The sequence below is a fragment of the Crassostrea angulata genome, chromosome 4, assembly GCF_025612915.1.
Source record: "Crassostrea angulata isolate pt1a10 chromosome 4, ASM2561291v2, whole genome shotgun sequence".
Classification (NCBI taxonomy): Eukaryota; Metazoa; Mollusca; class Bivalvia; order Ostreida; family Ostreidae; genus Magallana; species Magallana angulata.
This window is the reverse complement of record NC_069114.1, coordinates 21966450-21993747: the sequence shown is the minus strand read 5'-3', so window position 1 is coordinate 21993747 and position 27298 is coordinate 21966450. Positions and strand designations below refer to the sequence as shown.

The 27298-nt window shown below is 32.9% G+C and overlaps 1 protein-coding gene across 1 annotated transcript; it reads right to left on the bottom strand.

The window, feature by feature from the left end:
- Window positions 1-1636: 1636 nt before the first annotated feature.
- LOC128180637 (inositol polyphosphate-5-phosphatase A-like) lies at window positions 1637-25500 on the bottom strand. Its single transcript, XM_052848783.1, is given in 19 exon segments — window positions 1637-1894; window positions 3365-3460; window positions 3463-4147; window positions 4360-4422; window positions 4655-4766; window positions 4935-5008; window positions 5206-5283; window positions 6391-6480; window positions 7010-7094; window positions 8687-8742; window positions 11233-11296; window positions 12173-12225; window positions 13001-13072; window positions 14143-14174; window positions 16448-16511; window positions 17730-17817; window positions 21937-22037; window positions 22664-22705; window positions 25263-25500. Coding segments are annotated over 19 exon segments (2082 nt in total). The 5' UTR covers window positions 25326-25500; the 3' UTR covers window positions 1637-1730.
- Window positions 25501-27298: the final 1798 nt, after the last annotated feature.

The following is a 27298-nucleotide window of genomic DNA, read 5'->3' as shown; positions in this document are numbered from 1 at the left end:
AAAAGGTTTAATATTTAGATGGTGTAAAAGTACAAGAAACACAAGGTTGGGATATAAAGTATGTGTAAAAAAAGTCAAAAGGAAGAAAACCCCCAGCACAGAGTGTTCAAACTTGAAAGTGTCGCATCAAACAGTCAAACAGTCGTATATTGCTTAGCGTGAATCTATATGTGTCATGTGTATGAATAATAACAAGAATGAGTTCTAGATATTGGATGAGGGTGTGGCATTATAGGTTGGTTAAAATGTACAGCTGGTTTCACAATTATTAATACAAACATCATTACTTTAAAACAAAACTTCCATTAGTTCTGTTATTGTGCAAAAAAAGTGTCATGGATACCCTATCTCATAACATTTCTAGCAATGGTTTTAATTTGATCTATTAGTTCTGATTATATCAATTTATCCTTTTACTCATGTAAAATATCTAAGAGTAAAATGTTTCAAATTAGCCATGCAATTTTTCCTCTACAAATCTGCTTTAAGGAAGAGTACAGGTGAAGATCCCATAGACAGCCTCGAACAATATTTAAACACGAAGTTGTGGTCTAAGACTGAACTGTTTTGCATTGTCAGATACTGAAAATTTTCACAAAATAGAAACAAAAGAAAAATAAACAAATGTATTATGCGTAGGTAAATAAATAGATGCAGTGAACACAATATGATATTCACCATTACTGGTGAACATTCCACGTAAAATTGAAGACAAAATACACCATATGAAGGTCTAACCTACACCACTTGAGCTAAAATCCTGATATGACCGAGAAAGAAAAGATTAATCACGAGTATTGATTTTTAAAATTTCTACATCTACCATCTAAGAATATTTTTAATCTGTCAAATTAACTAATCACACAGCAACTATTTGGATACGAGAGTATTGGGGGGGGGGAGGGAGGGCTCACAGAATATCTGGGTCAAAGAACGGTTATGGAAGATCGTATTAGGGTAAGTTTTTTGCATTGGTGTAAACTCTGTGTGCAAAAAGAAAAAAAAAGCACTAAAAACCTTTGATGTGAGTAGATTTCTATCATTATTGATAATATTCAAATGGTTTTGGCACACCAATATGATGCCCCATATTAATCTCCTGTTCCAGCACAGGATATTAGAATATTCACTGATAATGCCACCACAATCCATCTTAAATTTAGTTGATATATATGTTGTTGATATAGTTTGATATAACAATTTGTCACAGACAATTATTGTAAATCTTAAGAACAACAAGAAAACCAAAGGACATCCCCCAAAAATTAGCCCAAAGCAATATATATATATATATATATATATATATATATATATATATATATATATATATATATATATATATATATATATATATATATATATATAAGTGGATAAATATGACAAGACAAAAATGACACAAATACTCATATGCAATGTCACTATCTGATTTGGGACTCCAATGTCATAACAAGAGAAACATTTCAACTGATGCCAAAAATGCACCATTAATAAAATTATACATCATCATAAAATATGGTTTTCTGTCATAAATCACATGATGGCTGAATAATTAAACATTCACTACATCAAGGACTACACATACTAGCAGATTGTGTCAACACAAGAACTGATATGGATAGGAGTGACCTCCCCTTGCTGTGGTTTTTCAATAACACAGATGAGAAGCTAACACAGATGAGGTATGGATATTGAATCAATAAAATCACTGAGGTGGTAGACATTGGTTTTGGTCATACAGAGGTCTCCCGGAACACTCGTGTCGAGGCTCCATTCTGCTGACGTATGTGAATATATTTGGTTGTGTCCACGTGGGAGATTTTGACCTGGGTGCTTGGAATAATGACCTCTGTGGCGGTCGGCAACTGCAGAAGTTCTGGAGCAGACACTGTAGGAGCTGGTAGGAAAAAACCACACAAAGTGTAAACATACTTCTTAAATAAAATTATAATTAAAATATTTCTTTCATAATTATAAAAAAAATATTCAAAGCATAATTTTTTCCCTCTTCAATCAGAATCTGCATAAATATCAGAATCAATTTAAAGTAAATAAAGCATGCTGTGCAGGAGGAAGGGGAACTTTGAATACAGCAGTAGGGTATAATGTTTTGAATTTTTATGAATAAAAGTAAATAAAAGTTATTGTCTCTAACAAAGGATAACACTGTACATATGGCATTAAAAGACATCAGAATACAGTTTGATATGTTTTACTAGCAGTTGTACAAAATCTATACAAAATCTACATGTACGCGTACCAGTATTAATGAAATTTTAGTATCATTAGATTGTGACAATCACACTACATTAGCTAGGTCAATTAGCTTTAGTCAACATTAATAACAAATTAGTATTTCAAAGCATAATCAGTTAAAGTTATTACACACTAATAAGCATTACAAATACTGAAAACCAATTTTTATTCAAAATAAAGAGAAGGGTTCATGTGCAATATGGCCCCAAGTAGATTAAAAGAAAAATAAATATATGAAATTTATACAACATTTGGCATGTTTTAGTTCCTTAAAGTCAATAAATGTACATGTATTTTCTAGGGATTTCTTTTTTCATATTCTGAAAGATCACGTGAAAGATAAATACATTAGTAAATGATTAAGTGGGGAATGGTTAAACTTTTTTTTATTGCCTCACTCTCCTTTTAAATAGATGCAATAAGATACAAAGTCAGGATAATGAATTTCATCAAAGCATACTTGTTAATGGTGAAAAAAGTACCTCATCTTCTTAAGTACGTCCTTACTGAGCATGTGACCTCTTGCTCACAATCTAACTCGTGTTATGTGATATGTGATATACATTCAATATAAGGTGTTCGACAAGCGTATGCCATATTGTACTTAAACCTATTTTTGTAATTCATGGCATTAAAAATGGACCAATAACAAAAGTTAAAGTATATCATAATTTCCAGAAGTTTGTGAATTCTCTCTCACCAACCCAGTCCTTTCATGTCTCTTATGTTTGTTCGAGGTAAAGAAAAAGACTTGATTGCTAGAATAACTTGTCAAATACCAGTTAATTACTGGAACAATAACAATGATATATCGTTATTAAGAATAAAAGTTGGTTGTCAGTACTGTAATGCAACTTATTAGTTACAATCCAAATCAGATTTATATCAAGCTTCTTTTCCGTTTATCTACTGTTGATACTCATAGTTAAGGAACAATTGTCCTACAAACATCAATTCAAATCTTCAAAATGTTACTTTAAGAAATAATAAAAAAATATTTTGACTGTGAAAGCAATAGCTATTGTTAAGGAAGAATAGAAAAAGGTGCAAAAAATTGGTAACAAAAAAACAAGTATAGGAAAAAATAAAATGATATAAAAAATAGACTCACAACACCAAACATTGGTCAAGAGGAGGTTCATAACAACACACAAGAGCATGGACACAGTCTTCTGCTGCTCTCCGCTGATTCTACTTTGCTCTCTTTCCCTTCTCCGTTTTTCATCAACGCAGAATTTTCAGTGGGCTCATCTACCGTGCACCCATCCTGCTCCTTCTTAACATACCCATCATGCTCATGCAAACTATTGGATGTAACAACAGACAACACAACATCATCATGCTCTACTGCCTCTGTAGTCAGTAGGCCACCACCAGTTAACTGTCTGTCGGGGGTCATGTTTTGGGGGGACAGGGAGGGGCTGAGATCAGATTGGGTGGTGCTACCCGAGTCCGAGTGGACAGGGATCTTGTTTCTATTGGAGTCCTCCTCACTCTCCGTGTCATTCATGTCCTCAGAGGAGGAGCTATGATGTCTGGACCTGGGCCTAGTTCTGGGGCGGGGCCAATGCATTAATACTTTTTCCATACTAACAACTTGTTTAGCAATTTCTACAAATGAGGATCGTCGCTTAACAGGGGAGCCGTCAGTCAGGAAGTCCATGGAAGGTTTTGCAGGGGAAGATTTTAAACGAATAGAATTTTTGAATTCTGGAAGCAGTGCTTGTTCATTAGCAAATGAGGAATAATCATGAATGTTTATGTCATTAATGTCTTCCACTTGAACTGGTTCCCCATTGATTGATAGAGTACCAGACAAAGTTGATTTGAGGATGGACTTGGTGGGAGTTTCTTTACCTTGACTCCGTTTGAGGTTCAAATACAAATATACTGGCTGAAAAAATTTTAAAAATAAATAATATATGTATATTTGAAATATATTACAATTATTTTTAAAGATGATATTTAATAGCTTTGTAACAACAAGTTGGTGAATCTAATCATTTGATTATCACTGATGTTGAGCTTCATCTTGACATTATTAAGGTATTATACAAATAGCTGATTAATTCTACTTTGTCATGGACACTCAAAGACAAGACTTACTTTGTGGTCACCCATACATGTCTCTCGTCCTATTATGTCATACCTAGGTTTGTGCTTTTCATCCTAATAAGAACAAATATCGTAAGTCTATAATTCATCTTATATTTTTTTAAATTGAGAAAATAGTGTTTTTTATTTATTAAATTATTTTCTGTTATATCAACAAGATTTTAATGAACAGCATTAATTTTAGCCAATTTAATTATCACTGATTCATATTTAAGCAAGGAATCACAACATTTTCAAAAAATACAAACATTTCTTTTGTGCGCATAAAAAACCCATGGTGACTTACAATTACAATAATGTTTTTGGCACTTTGGGACATTAGTATTCTGTCACACCAGGAGGGACATCGAGTTTTCATGTATGACAGTCCATCATTCACATCTTCACAGAATGGGTAGCTGCAAAACACACCACAGTTTATCATTAATCAGTATTTTGTGATAGTAAGATTTAGTCTTTTGTTGTTCTTGAGGAAATACAACTCAGATCAATAATACAAAACAGACTTAGGAGGCTGACTAATTTTCCAGAGCTTAACTTTCATTTTACCAAGTGATGGTTCTTACCTCGGAGGGAAAGAAATTTCAAATTCTGACACTTTATCTTTATATGACTGCATTTCCATATCATATCGCTGCAACTGCATGTATAAACACAGAATTGCTTTAATATAATTTTTATGTTTTTTTATGGAAATAATTGAAATTTAAACATGATTTTATCAAACACATGCACGGCATTTCTTATTAACCCTTCACCTCCAAGTCAATTACTAAAAGTATCCTCAACCCACCCCTTCCCCGTTAAAAACTTCTAAAAATGAACAGCGGAACATACACTTTTCGCTCTTTTTAAGAAGACTTCGGAGTGTTTTTCATGGTGGTCAAATCCTTTAGTTTCCACAGTCAAAACAACCTGTAATAAAATAAAAAGAATCTATAATTTAACTCCTTTAATGACAACAGACAAAGAACTGTTGAAACTGCACATATCTACATGTAATTTACTCTTATTCTTTAGTTTCCTATTCTATTCAGCAGAAATCATATTTACAAATCTTTTATCAAAGCAGGAAGTGAAACAAAGTTTTAAAATCATAAATAAACTTTATCCGACAGTTTTTGTTGTTGTTGATAACGAGTGGTCTGATGGCAGCTTGACTCAGATATAACTACATAACTGACATTTCCTTCCCATTCCATGATAGTTTATTCCTAAAACAGTACTTCATCCATAAGTGCTTCTATTTATAGAGCGCCGGTTACTTCACGACTGCATCATACATTTGACACGTGTCTAGATAATCAGCATTTCCACCTACACCCACCGTGTGCCACACTTCTGATAGCTTCCTACATGCACCATAAAGCTATTTCCAGCACTTACCAGTTTAATCAGGACTATGTCTGACATCCTGTTCTTATTTGTGATTCAAAAATCAATGCTTGTAAAATTTTGGTAGTTACTTCATCCTGACAATTACTTCTTCACAATACATGTATTTATATTATATATGACTATTACAACCTCATTTGTTCTAAGCTAAAATTTGATTGATAAACTGAAAGCATGTTTTCTAATTTACTCATTTATAATTTTATTTTACTACTTAATTTTTTTCCAAACTATAAATGTTTTCAATCATTGGCAAGATGTACACAGTGTTATTTTTACCCTATGGAATTTTTGCTTTTGCACTGTTTGATAAATTCACCTTAGAACAATTGTGTTATAAGAAATTATAACCTGCAGTTTCCATTTGACCCCTTTTTTAAATTTGTGCACTGTCAATGAGAGTAAATGAGGCAACACTAAAATGGGAGCATTTCTACAGTACAAGATGTCTTCGTACTTGGCAGATTTTTGTCGATTTCTTTCCTTTGCCTGCACATTCATATTTTTATCTTACTAGTCTGCCTTGCAACTATAAACTATCAGCTTCAACATATTCATGATTTTAAGCCCAAGTCTTGCTTTGATTTACTCGTGCTGTCAACATACTCAATTAAGGCTTTGTCGTACCTTGCCATTCCCTTCCTCTGTATACACTATCTTGGCCACTTGGTCTTTTTTGCCTTTTATTTGCTGTGATTTGGTTTTTGCTGTTAAATCCTGCATCAAACAATAACAAAGTACATTTAAAAAGTGATAATCGAAACATGAATGCAATTAAAAAATGCTTGAAAATGGTTAAAAGTTAATTCCTAAATAAACATACATTCATTTTCAAAACAAACATAAATATGTTAGACAGATTTTGATTACATATACATACATTCTAAAATCACATAAAAGAAAAGCATTTTATCCTTCAGTTTAAAAAAAACATAATTGGTGCAAAAAATTCTTACCAAAATAATATTTGCATTTAGATTAAATTTAAAGCTCAAATGTATGGAACAGTTTAAATCAGGTTAAAAAAAAGACAGTCTCCAAGAATATAAAATTTAAAGATAACAACTCTGCAACTCTTTATTATCATTAGAAAATATCTTAATATCAAGTCAGAGAAGGGAAAGCTTTATGTAAACATTCTCTATTAAATCTTCTTATGTGGGACTTGGATAAATATTTTTCTCGACTGTGATTGATACAGCATTTCACAGCATTTCCTTTCTCCGCCCCAAGATCAATTCCTTACCTGAACAAGAAGGTTAATGTCTAGCCGGAAATTAAAATCTCCAAATATAAACATGGGAACTTTATCATACTGGTCTTCTTCGAACCTGTGTAGAGACAAAAATTCTATACTAAAGTTTATGCTCACAAATTTAACAACTTCATCAGACATTAGAGAAGGTTATGTTTATATAATTACCAGAAAATATTGATGATCACAAATAGCTAAACATTAAAATGCTTTAAAAGTTGCATTGGGTATTAAGTTTTCACCCCAATTTCTGTAATACTGTGGTTATTACCAATTTTTGTCGATTTCTATGTTAAATTGAGCTGATCCATGTGAAATAAAATGTTCATTGAAACACAATATCTAATAACATTGTATTGAAATGATCACTGCGGGCCAAAAATTTACATATCTTTAAAACTGTGATTTTCTCTATATCCACAACAAGATATCTGTGAGCCAATGCTCACTAGTGATACCCCTGCTCTGATGTGAATATGCAAAATAAGCAAAGTCGACATTTAACAGAAAGCTGGCATCCGATTGGTACAGAAATATATCCCACAATATAGCATGCCTAAACAAACACTGTGTAAAAATTTCAAGCATCTGCGATAAACAGTTGCTGAGAAATCTTTGAGGAAAATTTGTTAGAAAATTTTGGCTAAAATAAACAAAGTACTCATTTAACAGGAAGTTGACGTCCGATTGGTACAAAAATATATCCCACGATACAGCATGCCTAAACAAACACTGTGTAAAAATTTCAAGCATCTGCGATAAATAGCTGCTGAGGAATCTTTGACGGAAATTTGTTTGAAAATTTTGGCTAAAAATAAACAAAGTAATCATTTCACAGGAAGTTTGACGTCCGATTGATTCAAAAATATATCCCACAATATGGCATGCCTATACAAATAGTGTGTTAAAATTTCAAGCATCTGCGATAAATAGTTGCTGAGAAATCTTTGACGGAAATTGTTTGAAAATTTTGGCTAAAAATAAACAAAGTCGTCATTTAACAGGAAGTTGACGCCGATTGGTACAAAAATATATCCCACGATATGGCATGCCTATACAAATATTGTGTATAAATTTCAAGCATCTGCAATAAATATTTGCTGAGAAATCATTGACGAAAATTTGTTTGAAAATTTTGGTTAAAAAATAAGCAAAGTCGTCATTTAACAGGAAGTTGAAGTCTGATTGGTACAAAAATATATCCCACAATATGGCATGCCTATACAAATACTGTGTAAAAATTTCAAGCATCTGCGATAAACAGTTGCTGAGAATTCTTTGACGAAAATTTGTTTGAAAATTTTGGTTAAAAAATAAGCAAAGTCGTCATTTAACAGGAAGTTGGCGTCCGATTGGTACAAAAATATATCCCACGATATGGCATGCCTTAACAAACACTGTGTTAAAATTTCAAGCATCTGCGATAAATAGTTGCTGAGACAGAAATTTTTGTTACGGACGGACAGACAGACGGACGGACAGACGGACGGACAGACAGACACACAAGGGTAAAACAGTATACCCCCTCTCCTTCGGAGCGGGGGTATAAAAATTGATGCCAACCAATATTAATGACATTATCATAAAATATTTTGTATGACAACGTCCATCAAACAGAGAAGGGACAGGGTACCATTAGTCTGATGATGGGATGTGGACTCCATTTACCTTTGTAGTGTGTGAAGGAATGCTGCCTTTCTATTGTCACTGTAGACTGAGGGACTCTGTAATGTAGAACAATGTACAGATAAAGACCACACCATACACAATATGTTATATGTTGTAAAACATGACCGTACAACAAGATCTACTTTATCAACACAGTATCCCTACATGGTCTCTAAGAATTATTTTAGTTGTACGGCTTCCACATGATTTCAAATGACCAAACACCAAAACCCTCCATTCTTCATCAACTTTCCTCCATGATCAAGTCTATTATCAACACTCATCAGATATCGGGCATCTTTTAAAATTTCAAACAGTAGCATTCTGTATACATTTTGAACGATACAAACATGTAGTAAAAATTCCCATGTATTTGAGTTTTGGAAATGACTCAGAGGCTCTGTCCCATTCTCTATTCAGTCATTTTTGAACAGAGTTAGCTGATAGCAAGGGCAAGAGTTAATAGATGAGTAATATTCTATATAATAAAAAAAATTCTAAAAAAAAAATTGGCAAAAGAGCAGCATTGTTTTAATATTGAAGCAAAATATGACCATGGCTTCATTCATTGTCAAATTAAAATTGTGTTAATTTGTATAATAAGCAATTGGTCATACTTGTATCTTTTTTACCTAACTTCTCAATGTTATCCTCCTATTCTATAGAAAAGATATAAATATAAGGGTAAAAAAAATAATTTCTAATCATTGAATCAAACTGAAATGGTCAAGTAACTCACTAATAATGATGAATGAGACATATGGTTATCATCAGTTATTGCATAAGAATTGTGAACTTCATGTACAACATATCCCACTGTATCCCCTTAGGGATTGATTTTGCAGAATGTTAATAACTTTGTTCATAGGACTGCACAACACAAAAGCTCATTATAAGTTTCAGCATAACCTGACAATAAAATTTCAGGGAGCTCATGCAAGTGCTGGAGAATCCTCTCTAGAAGATCTAAAATCAATAGGTGTTGCCATACTATAATCCTGATCGACTCGAAAATCACCATCCCTGAAGGACAGCTACTTCATACCAAATCATTAATCAAAGCCTGTCACGTATACAATATCCCAAATGGAATGGAGATCAAGTGAGCTGGCCATTTCCACTAGCTCAGAATCTATATTTGTCTCCACATTTTTGTCTATTATCTTATGGACTTTTATTCAAATATCGTGGTATAGAGTTCTTTGCAATTCTTTGTAATTGACAAGCAATATAGGCGGATCTTGGATGAGTTAATTAAACTGTAATTGTAAAACATGTATCTGATATTCTCTGTACTGTAGTAAACAGAGTTAATTTTTGAAGGACCATGGACATTTGGAATTATGTATCTAATTTAAGCTAAAAGAGGCCCGCCTTAAATGTTGTATGTACTGATAATGGAGACAGAGAATAGAGTTAAGTAACATGTCAATTTCTATTGGCCAATGACTGAGAAGCAAATAATGAAATAAACAGGTCTCCTCCATATTTTTGTGAGACAAAAAGTATCCAAAGTCCATGCATGGTCTTGTTAACTGGTTCATACAGGATATGTACAATCTAAATTCAGATATATATGAACCATCATGCTAGGAACTTTACACCCTATGTACTTCTACCCCCCCCTTCATAAAACCCCCCCAAAAAACTTTATCATTGTTGTATTGAACAAATCTATACATGCATGATGAGTGATTTAAATTTTATGGAATTATAATGGACCCTTTATTTGATATCATCAGCAATGAGTGCAAATAACACTTGAATCTCAAATAAACACCCTCAAAATAGGTTTGTATTAAGAGGTATAAAATAGGAACATGTCTGATTAGTTTAATTATGAAAGCTTTTTATGTAAATTTTCCATCTCATATAAGGATTTAGGAAATTTTTTTTTTAAATTTCACCTTTCATAAGTAATTTTAAATTTCCCAACCAAACTTCTCATTTCACATCAATAGCCGAGCCTGCATTAAATCAAAGGTAAATGTTTTCATTTCAGGAACTCTAACCTAAATGTTTACATACAGACTTGATGATTTTATCTTTCAATGGAATCAACATTTCTATGAACACTGGTCTGGGCCAGAGACACAGGGTAACCCACAAACAACGGGTACCTTTTGTAAAGTTAAATCTACATGCATACAGTGCAAATCCCACCAAAAATAGACACTGAATATTCACTGATACATTACAGCTGTGCTTGCATGGTACATTTAACAATCATTTTAGAAACTGCTTCCATCATTTGGGTGTCACGATCCGTGATACAGTCAATGAATCACAAAAGCCTGAACGTTCACAGCTCTTATCAATTTCAAAGCACATTTACATTTTACCTGCTATATAGATATTAAACATAAATAGGAGTAATTTTCTTTCACTTTATGGAACTAGATGTGTTGGACTTTGGTTGATGTTTATAAAAACTAGGAAAGGCCAGAACCTGTACCATAATATACACTGTAAAAGGCAATTCATTGCTGACCATTGGTAGCCTATCACAGCCAGCCCCCTTCCCTATCTAAGACAGTTATACTCACTCTCTGCATGGCTACTATGTTGGAGGCATCGTGGAACAGATGAATGTTGACCAGGTCATACAGACTGTAAAAACATAAATAGGTATATCTACTATCTGTTTCAACATAAGTATATACTGTACATAGAACACCATATTTTAAATAATAGATACCTGTAAGTATCCAACAATTTAAATCTTTTCTAAAAATTTTCATAAGCTGTTATATGCTCTTGCAGCAAATTTAAAATGTAGATTAAGGGCAACCAATCCATTTGAAACAAAAATTCATAAAACATTGAGAATTTTTGAAACTTTTGAGACCATTATGAATCTAGTGCATCTTTTGACATTATTCAAGTTAGTTCAGAGTATTCAGTCAATTTATTGAAACATTTCAACGAGAATGTTCTGAAAATGGTTTCATTGATGTACATGACTGTATATGTCTCAAATTAACCTCTCAAACCCCTTCATTCCACATTTAAAAAAATGTTACTGCACTAAACATGTACCAAATAAATGTGCATTCCATAACAGAGACAACAACATCTTTCTGTAGACTTGAAAAAGTTGATCAGGTGTGATACTCTTATCAGAGGATTTAATGTCACCTTATGAACTCGGGGAGTATAGATGGTACGAGAGAGTTATTTGTGGAAAATATCTACAGCCAACAGAGGCAGTGCTGATTGATTTCAACTTGGTAGAATGCTGATACAGAGTATCTACCAATAAATACAGCATCATTCCTCTATAGCCAAAGCTCACACAAAATTTATCTAAAAATGCACATTCATTTCTTATCTCTTAACACTGACAGCTTCAGGTTAATGCCAATTAATTTTCTTGATTGGGTGATTAAAATGTTTAACATATGTCTCTCTGTAAAATAATTAAGAAAAAGAGTAAATAGTGGAGACAGGAGTGAGTTGTATTATGACAATCAATCAATGATTTACCAGTTTTTAACATTCCATCTCGTTCTGATGAAGCCTTTCCTTGACCATTTGAACTGCAAGAGAAAGAAACACAGCAATGACACAGACTGCCTGTTCATTTCTAGTTGTTTAACTGACATATTAAGGGGTTTCATATTAAACAGACAGGTAACAGAATCCATACCCCCCACCCTCCCCACACTCTGTTACTCTAATGAATACTGTCTATGGATGTCTTTGTGCCGCACCATATGCCCTTTATTGAATGACTTTATTGCATGTATTTATAATATGCAACTATGAAAGATATATTAAACATTGAATCTATGAAACATATTACTGTAAAGTGTTTATCTTATCTTTATAGGAGCTAGAGTAGGGTATAAAAAGTGTTTATTTGAAAAAATTCAAAAATGAATTTTAACTAATTTTTATCTTGCTATGATTGAAAATACCCTTCATGATTGCATGCTTTTTGAATGCTAAACCAGGCCATTCAAAACTGTTTTATTGTAATCGTGTTTGCCAATGTTGAAATCCTAGACTAGGATAATGCTCAATACTCTGTTCAGATTTCACACTAACGCTTCAAATCTCATCCAATCATCTAATGACTTTATCATCATGAAATAATAATCAGATAGCTCTTTCATTATTCAGTTTTGGCAATACGGAAACATGCATTACAAATAAAATATCAAATAAAAATTCTAATCTTTTTCTCCAATAAAACCTCTATAATAACTGTACATCTTACATAGGAGAGAACCTTATAAAGACTGATTCGTGAAGCCTCCAAATCAATAAACTGTTGAGGAATATTGCATAACAACACAATTTAATACACACCTCCGGAAAAAAGTCTTGTGGAAATTTTGCCTTTTCCTTGATCTGAACATTCTCGATGTTTCCAGATAACACCTGTAAAAGATTGAATATAGGAGACAAATCCACAACAAGTCACCTGGAAATGCACAGACCCACAGAAAGGAATGGCAGCTATGGGGCATTTTCTTTCTGAAAATACCAACCATATTTTAATTGATACCCTTTAACAACAAAACAAACACCCCCCCCCCCCAAAAAAAACAAAAACAAACAACAAATGCCTACATTTTAGACAGTACTGTAAATTCCTAATTAAAAGCGAGGAATTAATATGCGCGTAAAATCGCGAGAAGCACGTTTCTCAAATTCTAAAATCTCTCTTTTAATTTTCAGACACATGTAATCTACATGATATTGTGATAAAATTTCGACATTTGCGATTGAATGTTCTTGCAATTTGGTGGAAAATCACTGAATCGCGGAATTAAGTACTCGCGTATAATAAGGAATCTACAGTAATGAAATGACCAACATTTATGAAGAAAAATTTTCAAAATATTTAAGTGAATGATCCTGTAATATAGACATTGGTAGCCAGCAAACAGATCAACCCTTTTACTATCCATCCCTCTATACAAGTAGCAGCTACTTTCCTCCATTAAGCCACACTTGATTTACACCCATAACTATGATAACTATATTATATCAACAAAAGACAAGAAAACAAGTCATCATTGCATGGACACTCAAGTTTAACACTGAATTAGAGACAATGATGCAAACTGCCTAGATGACTATGTATAACTACTCATACAAATATTTCTTCCAATTCTTTTTTTTTTATCCCTATAGGCGTTACATATAGTACACATAATGTCATTTTCGGTTACATGAAGCTACTGTATGTACAACAAACCATGCAGACTTTTAAAAGGACTTGAAGAAAACTCCAACGCAGTTAAAATAAACATTGACAGCACATCATACATTTCTTAATTTACTTATATAAAATCTATGATAAATATATATGTATGAATCTGTATTTCCGACAACCTGCCTTATATGACCTTCACTAGTCATTATGTTCACATGTACAATGGCTTAATCATTCTACATACCAGTAATAATATTTTCAACAACTCATTACTGTAGAATGTATTTACCTCTCTTCCTTCCACAGTAATAAACTTGCATTCTGGAAAAAAAATAAACAACTTCTATTATGTTTCACTAAAATCAATACATCTTCTTACAGATTATGTGCTGTATTTTTCCAAATTTTTGCTGCATACCATACAACCGACTTTCAAATAATTCTGCATAAAACTTCCAATAAAACCTTTTTAATAAATGAGATTTAATAAGAATAAAATATATAATGTTCAGCGAGGACAACAATTATGTAATTTTACTGGCATTTGGAGCCTATAAATAGCTTTTAATGTCCACAAAAAATTAGCAACAGAAATAATACCATATGTTAATTTTCTCAGTCAACTTTATAATAAAAAACTCCTACATGAATTTTAAAACATTAAATTTTACACTAGTGTTTGTGAACTGTACCTGGTACATAATAGCATGCCAATTAAATATTGCAGCAATAGGTTTCAACTTTTTAACTTTACCAGTATTTTTACACTGGAAATTTTGTTAATATATGACATTGTATTTGTGTATTAACCAAAGTCAAATACTAATTTCAGACATTATAATCATAAAACAAGTAAATATATTGTCCCCAACACACATCCCTACCCACAAAATAGTCTCTGGTTCTGTATTAGTATTAGATTTTTTTAAACTTTTTTCAGTATTACAGTGTGGTCTGATTTAGGCTGGCTAGGTTTAAATGATACCTTCACACTGTCACGATTTGCAGTGCAATTGAAATGATATATTTAACTAAAATAATCGAATCAATTCTCACCCAATCTTTGGGTATGTTGTAGAAATTTGTTGACTCTCAAATTTTTTTTCTTATTAACAAGATTAATTTACAATTTTAATCATTCATTATCACCATATTAGATCTCTGCATCAATACCAAGTGCAGCATGTCAAATTTATTGTGCTGAAATATGTCTATCCTGACCCTAATGTATCAAGGCTCAACAAATCCCATAGGGTCATATCAACTCGCATCACCTTGTACCGAAGCCTAAAACTCCAGTGCAGTTCCAAGATCAGTTATGATTTGTCAATTAAGGTGTTTGGGACAAATTGCAGGACAGTGGGAAGTTCCCACTGGGAACCTAGCATAATACAAGGCATTAGCTTCTGTATTATTTTTGACATTTTTATAATGGTCTCCTTTGAACTATTTAGTTGCAAATTTACTCTCAACCATTCTCATTATGCTGTTAGTGTCCATCAAAAGTAAAGTTCATGATTTCCATTTACTATAAATAAGCCAAAATATGGCTGTAGAATTCCAAGAAATTTAATTTGTGCAACAGTTTTCAGCATTTAATAAAAATACATTAACTTAAAAAAGTTCATTCTATATGGATTAATTAACATATTTAAAAAGGGGGGTGATTAATGAGTGGGGGGGGGGGGGGGAGGGATGAAGGAGCTTATTTTTAAAAAACTTATTAACTTTTAATTTTCAAGGGGGGGGGGGGGGGTGTAATACACCCTTTAGGTCTCTGGCACAGGGTTTCAGTAAAACATTTACTCAGCACTCATTCCATATTTCCTGTGAAAGAAATAACTCCAAACCTGACCTGAAGCCATGGAGTAAATTAAGCACCACAGTCCATTTTAGTCCTGGGGTATGCATTGTGAGTTTCCAAACTGGCTTTGAACTATAAATTTGAAACTTTTCACAAGCAATCAATGAGATCACAAGTATTGTCAAATGAAGTTTAAATATGATTAAAAAAATACATATATAACCTATATTCACATTAACTGCATTGGCAAAGATATAAAACAAATAACAGAAAAAATAATTTTCAAGATCTATTCTTACCTTCCAAGAAAGAGAAGTTTGATGAAAATGCCTTAAAGTTTTTTGATACTACTATACATATATATGTAAAAAAAAAAGAACTTCTAGTGAAGTCAAGGTCATAGTAGGGCCATTCAAGGTGAAAAAAAATAATTACATTGTTGCATTGCTCTCACAAAATATATTTATCAAAGTATGAAGTTTCAGATATGTCTTTATAACATATTTTTTAAAATGGACTTCGACGCAAAATAAAGAAAAGTCATGGTCATAAGAAAGGTCATAATCACTTCCTTTAAAACATTTTTTTAAGGGAGAAGCACTTACAAGCACCTATAGAACGCAAGGAAAGAACTGTTAAGCCAATGAACTTGTTTTATTCCCAATGCACAGCCAACAAAATTAAAGGGTTGTTTTTGGCTTTGTTTTTTATGAAGCTGTTTGTCTCTGTTGTGAAATCAATACATTGCTGCCAATCTTTGGACTTTTTCTCTGATTCTACAGATACTCACCCACAAAATCCCAAATTGACACATCTTCTAGGCTCTCATGGATGAAGTACAGGTTTCCTAGTGCCTGCAAAACACAACCATTAACTCCCTCAATGAGCAAGCTATTGTTATTCAATCTGTAACTGTTCATAACTGCAATACATTGTTCTGTGATTTCTAACCAGAGCCTATTCATGTAAACACTAAATTCTGAGATGATTCCAACAGTTCTGAATTACTTTTACTGTCTGAACATGTGTACTGGCAGTTTAAAATAACATCAAAGAAAAGAATACATGTGCAAATTGCTGGCTGAAGCAGTACGCTTTTTTACCTTTGTCTAAAGACACCTGAATCAGTCTAGGAACACAAAATGCATATATTCATCCTGGTAATACATGCCAATATGATAAAAACACTTAATATGTGTTTGTAATGCTTTAAAACATGTACAGTAGTACATCATTGCCTCTTTAACAAATCTGACGATGAATTTCATATTCAGACCCAGAGTAGGCGCTGGTCATGTTGTACAATATCTTTTTGTTTAAAAAGCGCTTTCTTATAAACCTTAAACTAGATAAATTTGAGTTTCAGTCATCTTTAAGGACCTTCCTTTATTAAGGACAGTAATATAAATGGGATTTGTATGAGAAGGACTGCGAAGTGTTTCTGGAGGGGATTATTTTGAACTCAGAAAAGTTCCAGTTCAAGGTCACTCCTCTCTCTTACTTTAATGTGAGCATTCTTTGGTTGAGCTAAATGATGAGACCTATAGAAACAGAAAATATGTTCTGGACAAACATTTTTCACATAGATCTGGTATGACCCTTACCTCTGACCTTCAAACCTACTACAGGTTTTCTACTCAATCTTCACCTACAGGCACTTTGTGGGTGAAGTAAGAGCAAGACAGGGCCAACAGGACAGAAAATATGCTCTGGAGAAGGATTTCAAACAGAAATGTTTTCTGACCTTTACCTAGTAAGATCTAGAAAAGTCACTGAACATCCAATACCCTGTATCCAAAAGCAATCTGTAGGTAAATTTATAAGTCAAGAGAAGAGAAATCTAATTTAGACAAGTGACTGTAGAAAAAAATCAGCATTGCATGGGCATTCACTGAATATATGAACATGGACTTATTGGGTAAAATACCTAATATCCGACTCCAAATTGTTTGACAGAGTCAGTTATGAATATGTATGAACTGTGTAAATTTAAACAACTTCTAAAGAATCTCAGATGATCACCATGTCTAAGAGAGAGCAAGGACTGGATTTTCTTATGAAAGGCAGCTTACTGTGAATTTGTCGGCTGCAGTGTAGTCTTCATCCAGAAACACTCTAGCTCTGTCATACTTTTGAAGTTCCTCACAACCAAGCATGGCCCTGAAAAACAGAACACAGCAATCAACGATAGTCATCACAGTCATCATCATCATCAGCCAAATCAAAAGTGTAAAGGCTATCCTCACACTTCCTGACCCCATGACCAAGAAATACATAATGAATTAATCTGAAAAGCCTGACTTTGAAATACAATATTTATCATATTTTTTTTATATGTCTGACGGAATGTTGCTGTTGATGACAGACAAGGACTTCCATTCCACGATGATTACAATATACCAATATGGAGTTTATTCACAGGTAAACCTATGATAACAGTCCCTTGAGATATCAGAGACTCGTGTTTTCTTGATTCCTTGTTGTATACATCCATCTCTGTTACTGTCTACATTTATTCATGACACACAATAAAAAACCACCACAAGTTTGCAATAGAAAGGGTAAGTTTATTCCGTAGTTCAGCAGGTGTGTACAGAAGAACATATCAGTATGTATACATGTGTAATTTCGACTTCAGTATACATAATACATGTACGTAAGAATATATTTTTGATATTGTTTAGAAATATTAAATTGTCAACCATTTACAATGAATCACAATGCCTATATGAACAGTAGTTATTCATAATTATATATGCGTGGACATCCTGGATATTAGATACTTTACAAACCTGACCACATTTGTTGTATTATTTAAAATACACACACGTGCGACTATTCATTATGTCCTGATGAATGTCGTGTTGAAATAATGCATCCATGGCTTTAGTACATGTACCCGTTATATGTACATTAAAAATCCTTGTTGTGTATACATTAAAGGCTTGCATTTTTTTCATACATGTATTTATGATACTTCAGTCAGAAATAGTCACTGTAAAACTAGTGATATGTTAAAGAGTGCATGTTCTGTATGTCAATTTCTCTGTGCAAAGTAGTTTATGTACCAGGTCTACTAAATTTCTACCAGATGTAAATGTGATATGCATTGTTCACAGTTTAAGAATATAGCATAGTGTTCTCTTAAGCTCCTCTGACAGCAGCACCTTAGCATTGTGTATAATGAGTCCAAAATGATAATTAGAAAATAGTTGAGTTAGATATGACTTTTCTATCCACATTATATATAGTACTGGCTGCATGCCCATGTCAATACAAGCCACTTTGATTGGTACAATCAAAATACTGTCCATTAAAAGTAATGCAAGTTTTCAAAGGCAAATGAAAAGATGTAGAATATTTGATGACTGTATATAACTTCTCTCCTACTCACCAACATTCAATCAGTTTAACGGCAATACCTATAGTTATGTGCAAGTCTGCAGAGCAGTACATTTTATAATAATTATAGAAATGCAAATTCAAGGTAACACGAAAGAGCCAACAACCTACAACAGACACCGTTAATGAACCAGAAGCACTTCATATCTGACATTTCAAGAGCCTTTAAAAGTCACTTAATAGACAGAGAATGGAACCGATCTAGCAGTGAGTAGTAAAGCGGTAGTAAATTTCTGATTTGTTTTTTCTTTGCTGAGATAGGCTCTAGAAGGTCTGGAGATTCACTTCTTCCTGCTGAATGCAGAGCTAAATCTCTAATCCGTCATGAAATGTCTATTTCTAGCTTTTCCAGACAGCCAAGACCTGAAGGATCATAACATTTTTGATGCATCAAACAGCTCAGGCTAACAACTAAATCAAGTGCATAAAGTGTTCTATAATCTAGGCTTGTTATATTTATTTTTCTAATGAAAAACTGCATGATGCACCTGAAGGAAAAAAATCAAATTCAAAAGGCCCGATAGTAATTCAAAACATTTCACGTTTGCTTCACAAAGAGTCAATTCAAAACTTTTATGTAACCTGTTATTCAAACAGTGGAAGAAAAAAGTCTACATTAATTCTAGAAAATGTTGGGCTTCTGTTGACAAGACTTAAATGATATCTTGAGTAAATAAGACGGTAAAGAAAGTAAATTTTTAAAATACCAAATTAGGTTTTGCTGGTATTGCATTTACATATGCGTGGGAGGTTAGTAACAGCATAATGAACCATCAGGATAAAAATTAGTTGATTTGATAAAATGAGACAGCTTTCCAAACCCTGGTTGATTTAGAAATTCAAATGATTTTTTTATGAAGTTTATCAAAGTGATGAGCCATAAGGCAATCTCAGCATATAATAATACACACTCTGAACAGCTGGATTGATCATGATTGGATCAGTTATTCCACCATATCTAGCATGCTAAACACCCCTCACTCTATATCAAATTGTACCCTTTAGACATGCCATTCATTTCATATGCAGAAACACAATGAACATGGAGATAATATGAATATTCCTCCACAAACAATGTCATTTTAATATGTGATATCAAACAGTTGGACATTTTATATAAAAAAAAAAATTGAGTTTGAAATTACTTCTGAACCAAAATTCTAAGACTCTCAAACTAGAATTCCTAAAATTCTGCAGTGAACTAAATCAATCTCGGTATCAAATTGTCTGCTCCAAGTGTCCTTCCATGTGATGACCATACCAAATTTTACACAGGCTAGTAAATCTGAGGCGTCATATAGCACTCCCTAGCCGGCATCTAGCTGCAATCTGTACCACCTATCAGGTCAAACATTAACAGGTGATGCTACATAATTTACTCTGGGCACTGTAAGGTCTGTGGAGATGAGGGGAGATAGTTTGATAAAGGCCTGGGTCAGTACAGGCATCAGTCATCTGTGTACAGGTAGACAGATAAGACTGTAAGTACTAGGATTACATGATTGTGTCCTAATTACATGTGTTACATACTCAGATAATCAGATGATAGCATGCAGTACTGTGCATTCCACATCCTAATGAGAATGATTATCCTTCATGTTAATTTGTATGGTTTTGACATTATCATTCATATATAAACAGTACACAAAAACTGATGCAGCTGAAAATAACTGAACAATTAATAATTCTATAAATAAATCATGGCAATCTATGCATAATTTACACATGGGCTTATTTTTTATTTCTTAAGCATTCGGAAATTAGCCCAAAAGGAAATTGTGTAAGTTTGCAACAAGGCATTCAGTACAATTAAATATTGCATCACCCAGTAAGACAGAAATTGGAAATTTTCTTCCATCTCAATACTAACATTAATTTCCAAAGCTTACAACTTAGTCCATGAATCACCATTGTTTGTTGATTTCATGCCAATTTCCTTCAATTTGCTTTTATTTGAACTTAAATGAATTGAAATTAAAATGCTTTGAAAAAAGCATGGAATAACATTCATGTACTTCAGTGATCAATCAATTAATTACATGTAAGTCATAGCAGGAACACACTAACTGCATTCATGGATGACAATAGGAGGAAACATGTTCACACCTTCAACAATTATAATTGTGTGCATGAATTGTGTACATGCATTCAAGTTGTTTGTAAACATGATAACATGGGCATCTAAAGGTTAACCAGATGTCAGTCCCGTGCATAACTTAACACGTAGCTTACAAGCTTAATTTATACAGTATGTGAAATATAGATCTATATACATTGTACATATGAATAAAAATCTAACAAGTTGCTTATTAACCATTTTAATGTAAATTTACTTGTTGATACAGTCTATGGTACAAATTACTATTAATTTCCATAAATGCGTAAGGATGGTCTAATGTTGCAATCTACTACAAATGCATATTTACATTTTTTTTATCTTCTGAACTTTTTAACAGCATGTTGTCCGTTTCAAAATATTTCCATTACTTTTAAAAAAAAAAGTCTGAAGAATAGTACAGTTGAACTTCGATATCTCAAACACTGTTATCTCGAATACAATGGATATGTCGAAGTGATTTGAAAGTCCCAACCATTTATTTTTTAAATATTTTACCCTTGTTATCTCAGTAACTCATATATCTCAGTTTTTAAAAAGCCCCATCTAGTTCGAGATAAGAAAGTTTGACTGTATTATGTTTTGGTTTATATATTGGTTCATATTACATATCTCTATCACATAAGTCAGGTCTCATGCATGCTATACAATACATGGCATGTTTTTCTATATCTCGGAGAGTGGGAAATGCTACTAAGCCTGAGTAAATCTTGGAGACAGAATGGAGATCTTCGACCACCAGAACATGACACAAAACTTACTTGACAAACTGGTTGACATGCTGCATAGAGGCCTCATAGTTTTTGCCGCCCACCTCCTGGCAATGCAGGGCCACAAACTCTGGTTCATAATACGAAACACACTGCAACACAGAAAGCCAGGGTCAGTTTTACTAATAAACTAACACTACATAACAACTTGTCTCTAACAGTAGATAAGTATTTTTTACTTAAATTTTACTAGGAAAAAAATATGAAAACAGCTATGGTCATGACCTAGGTAAGCGCTTATAGGGATTAGGGGCACTAAATATGGAAAATATGCATAGTATAGATCTAGATATATCAAAGGCAATAAGCTAAACACCATGACATTTTCAAGCGACATTATGATTTGCTGGCATATAATTTGACTACATATTTACTGACATTCCTGGGTTGTATTGGCATTTAGTTGCTAGAGTTGAGAGGAATTTATCTCATGTAACATTGATTTACATTAAAAATAACCTAAAAAAGTATTATGAAATTAATTAAACTTTATATCCTTATCTACCACAATGCATGGGTATGAAATTGAAATCAAATTTTAATGGTGTACAATTTACAAAACCAACAAGTCTCTGTTGATCACTCTCTCAACTGAATCTCAGTGGTGTCAAATAATATAATGCAGTTTAAAATGTATCCCTGTTGCCCCCCCCCCCCCAAAAAAAACCCAAAACCCCCCAAAAATCCCAAAATCTACAGCTCACTAATAAATACTTACTTTTAAGAATTCTCTTAACCATAACTTCAACATATGCTCTGGCTGAAAAAAAATAAAAATAAAATTGAAATTATAGTTCAATCTAAGAAATTAAATAGGGTCTATAATGATTATGTAATTCAACTACGTACATTTATTTAAGTTTTTATTATACATTGTTCTGTAAGAGCTTCCAGCCACACACCATAGCAAAAACGCTTCCTCGGTTTTTGCTAAGTTGCATTCCTGGAAATTCTAGTTTGAATTAGATTGTTGATTACACATTAAATTACACCTTTTTCTGCTCTCAATAATATCTTTTGTCTATGTTTGAAAATAGAAATAGGGAAATAAAGAAGTTATTCAGATTATGAAATACTAGTATGAAATCGCAAGATTCATGACTGCACAGACATTTGATTTTAAAAAAACGTAAGAATTCACTACTGCAGAGATGGATACCTCCATCAGTACATTATCCTTCACCATATAATGACCAAGCCGCAGAACTAACAACAGAGAGGTTTTTGCATTTTCTTAGTCAGGTACATACTGTGGAATCAATAAAATTCGTGGGGGCCAATTTTCGTGGATTGCTTAAAACTAACAGGTTTGTGTGGACGTAATTTTGTGTATTATCTTATACATACAAAAGATATGTATTTATAATCCTAATTCATTAATCCGTGGAGGATGTTAATTCATGGATGAGAAGTATATACCCACAAATTCCACGAAAATTGAGCCACCATGAAATTTAATGAGTCCACAGTATGCATTATTATAAGAAGGTCAAAATTAAAATTATATCAGTATTCATCTTCAAATAAAAGTTTTCAGGTATGTCTGATTTTCCTTTTTGACTTGTATAAAAGCACATGCTCTGATAACCATATAGAAGTCCTAAACTTGATGGTACCAAGTAATTATATGGGGTTGAAAACATAATAGCTAGGTAATACTGTTGCATTTTATGTTCCAAAGTAGTTTATGTATTTTTTATTCCAACTTGGGGGTTCTTGTGACCATTGGACATTAAAGTATATGTTTTGACACTAAAGATTTTGCATGCAACGTTCAAGTTTGGCAATAGAGGGGGGCTGACCTTCGTGAAAAGAATTACCGGTACTATTTTAATGAATGTATTATAAGCAATATAGATTATTCAATTTAAACTTGTTTTAGTCAATCATGCAATTATCATGATTTTATAATTAAATGCACACATTAATGGAAATTATTGTGGAACTTCTATCCTATACTTAGGCTATGAGAACATATACAAATGTTCGGAGTCCTTATATTTTGGACTACAATATGCATTAAATCCCCTCCACCCCAACACTCATACATGTACACCTATACAATGTATTCACACTAAATGACAGTGACCAGGGGCTCGTAACTTAAAGGGTACTTAAGTCTAAGACAGTGCTTAAGAAGGACTTATGTACATTCTAAGACTTAAGTCTGTAACTAGAAGAGTGCTTAGCTAAGACAATTTACCCAAAACTTAGGCGGCCGGTAGAGGTGACTTACATGTAAGTATGTCTTAAGTATTGTTTTCACACATTTAGAAGTTTTATTGTTAATTATTTCAATTCAGCATATTATTACAGAGTATTAATCACATTATGATATTATCTAGATATTCACCAATACAAATTTTTTGATTTGATTGATATAAATATTAATAGTCGTCGTAATGATCTGTAACATTTTCCATAAACTGGTAGTATATGCAAGTGGACTGCTGAATAGGTTGTAAACACGTAATGGTCGGTTTACAAGAAGTAACTGCATATATTAACTCGCGAAACTTGAAATTAAAAAAGGACGTTCGAAGACAGAAAAATCCTTAGCGATTTTAAAGACAATGATTGCCTCATTTTAATATATCGACTTAATGAAGAAATTATACCCAAAATATGTGAATTGCTTCATTAGTGAGGTAAGAGGTAGAACAAAAGATAAAAAGAAATCCACTATATAATTATATCAAGTTCTAGCGGCAGCGCAATATTATGCCACAGGTAGTCTTCGAGAACGACTAAAATATTGAATATTCGTCAAAATAAACAAGCAACAACAATAGACTGAATATATTGTCCGAGATCCATCGCTTTGAGCTTTTTAAAAATTTTAGGCACATATGTATATATACTCATGCCACCTCGAATAGTGTGTCTGTACATTTTCATCTACCCCATCAAAAATCAAAGCTGTCATGCACGTGTATCTATAAAAACCAATACATCCAAATTCGACAAAAGAAATGAAAAATATGTTAACTTTTTACTTTTTAACAGAAACATAACTTAACTAAGACATTGCTAAGTTTGCTTTATGTTACGGTATAAGACATATTTAAGCATAACTTATGTAGGTCCTAAGATTCCGCCTAATTCCTACTAATGACCCTACTTGTTACGAGCCCCAGGTGCACAAACTGCATGTCTGCAACCGGTTTAAGTCAATCATTCAATGTAATGTTATCGTATGTGCAAGAATTAAAAATATCAGGGCTACACATAAGACAATTGAAAAAGTAACACAGAGTTAATTAAGTCATTTGTAGTATCGTGTGTATATGTGTAGTCTGGCTGTATGGAGTACTCACGTCCTCAAATATAGATCCCACATTAGCGCTAACAAGTAGCACTTTCGTGTAACTCCCCTCCATCTCACGCTAAACAGATCAACTGCTATACTCTAACATTTGCATTGCATAATAGTTAAGATAAATTCCACATACAATCACAATATATCCATGTTTTCAAGATCTATCCCATATTTTTATCAAAACCTCTTACGCTCCGCCTTTGCATGCCAGCAAATAATATTGACGTCACTTCCGAATATCCCGTTCGCGCCATCTGTCAGGAAATTAACTCTTTATTTTCAAGGGTAGTAACGCGTACAGTTGCATATTTGTTGTATGACTACCTTCACACTCGCAGGAACATATTCTCTCTGTTCTTCTTTATTTGTTTATCTAATATCTATTCTATAACATCTTTTCTTCTATATTTAAATTGATAATTATTTTTTTTACCGAGGCTTTTATTTCACCAGTTCATGCAGCTATTGATATTTGAATGCCAAATATTTACATTTACAAATGCAGGTCTGTGAGTTTATTTTCAGAATGAACAAATTGAATTATACAAGTATACATTATTTTTAGTGCCATACATAAGTGCATATCAAGTAAAAGGAATTTCTCGTCATCATGTTATGAAATATCAAAATTAAATGTGCGTTGGACACTGAATCAAATATTCTCCATTCATGAATGCAGGTTCATGATTCTCGAGCTACATCTAAAACACGCACTAAAATTTGACTCTAAACATTTTTAAACTTAACGAATTATATTTTTTTCTTTATCAAACTAATCAGAGACATAAATAACATGTTAATTATGTCTCTGAACTAATGAACTAGGCCTATACACACTAGCATCCATTCAGTATAATGCGATTTATGTCTCTGAACTAATGAACTAGGCCTATACACAATAGCATCCATTCAGTATAATGCGATACATCATTATACGGCGATGATCGACATGCACTAATATATTCCGTTTATAATTTCAATTCAATAATTGAAGCGATACCTGATCTATATGTACATGTACAGATAAAAATCCTTCTTCTGTTAGTAAACAGAAAGCGTTCGTTACAACTCATTTTTTGTGTTTTTTGAAATACAGTTACTCATTCAGAGAAAGCATACACGAGTTATCTTTCTTCACAACAGTGATAGTGTTTTCAACAAAGATCTTGTGTGATTCAATATCATTTCCTAATGTTATGTAAGATACACAATCCTTCAAATATATATATGTATATAATGTATATTGAACTTATTTAAGGATTACAAATCGATGGAAAATTCGGATAGACACACCGTGAAATCCGTTGAAGGTTTTATGACATTTACTGAAAATCATTGAAACCTACTAACCTACGCCACTAGCTTTGCAAAATGAAGAACTGTTTGGTTTGTTTATATACATGTTATATTATATAAATAGTGCCTGTTTGGGAGGGTAACAGTTGAAATTGACACCCCGAGAAAACCATTGTCAACCGACGCGAAGCGGAGGTTGACAATGGTTTTCGAGGGGTGTCAATTTCAACTGTTATCCTCACAAACAAGCACTATTTATTTTGTTATACTGAATGTCTTTTTTAAAATTTTAAGAAAATTTTACTGCTTTTATAAAGGAATAACGTGAATTCTACAGCGAACCGAACGCGCATAGTTTTCGCGCATGTAACATTTTTTAATGTTACCCGTTGCCAAGTGCGTTGCTAACGCTGAGGGTAATAGTAAATATTATTAACTGCGTCTTAACCAATCAGATTTCAGTATTTAACATGAAAGTATAACAATGTAAAATGGCAACTCGATCTGCACGTGAATTTTAAATTCGACGTCTGTTGGCGTGTTTGAAAGTCAGCGGCAAGTAAAGCGTCAACATCTGTAGTAAATTTTGAGGTAGGCCTACATGTAATGAAATTAATGTTTTTACAGACTGGCTGAGTTTAAAAAAAAATCTGGTTAATCACAGATCAGTCCAAAATTGAATACGTTCGTGCCGTAAATTTCAAGTTTTGTTTATGTTTGAAAACAGATGCACACTTG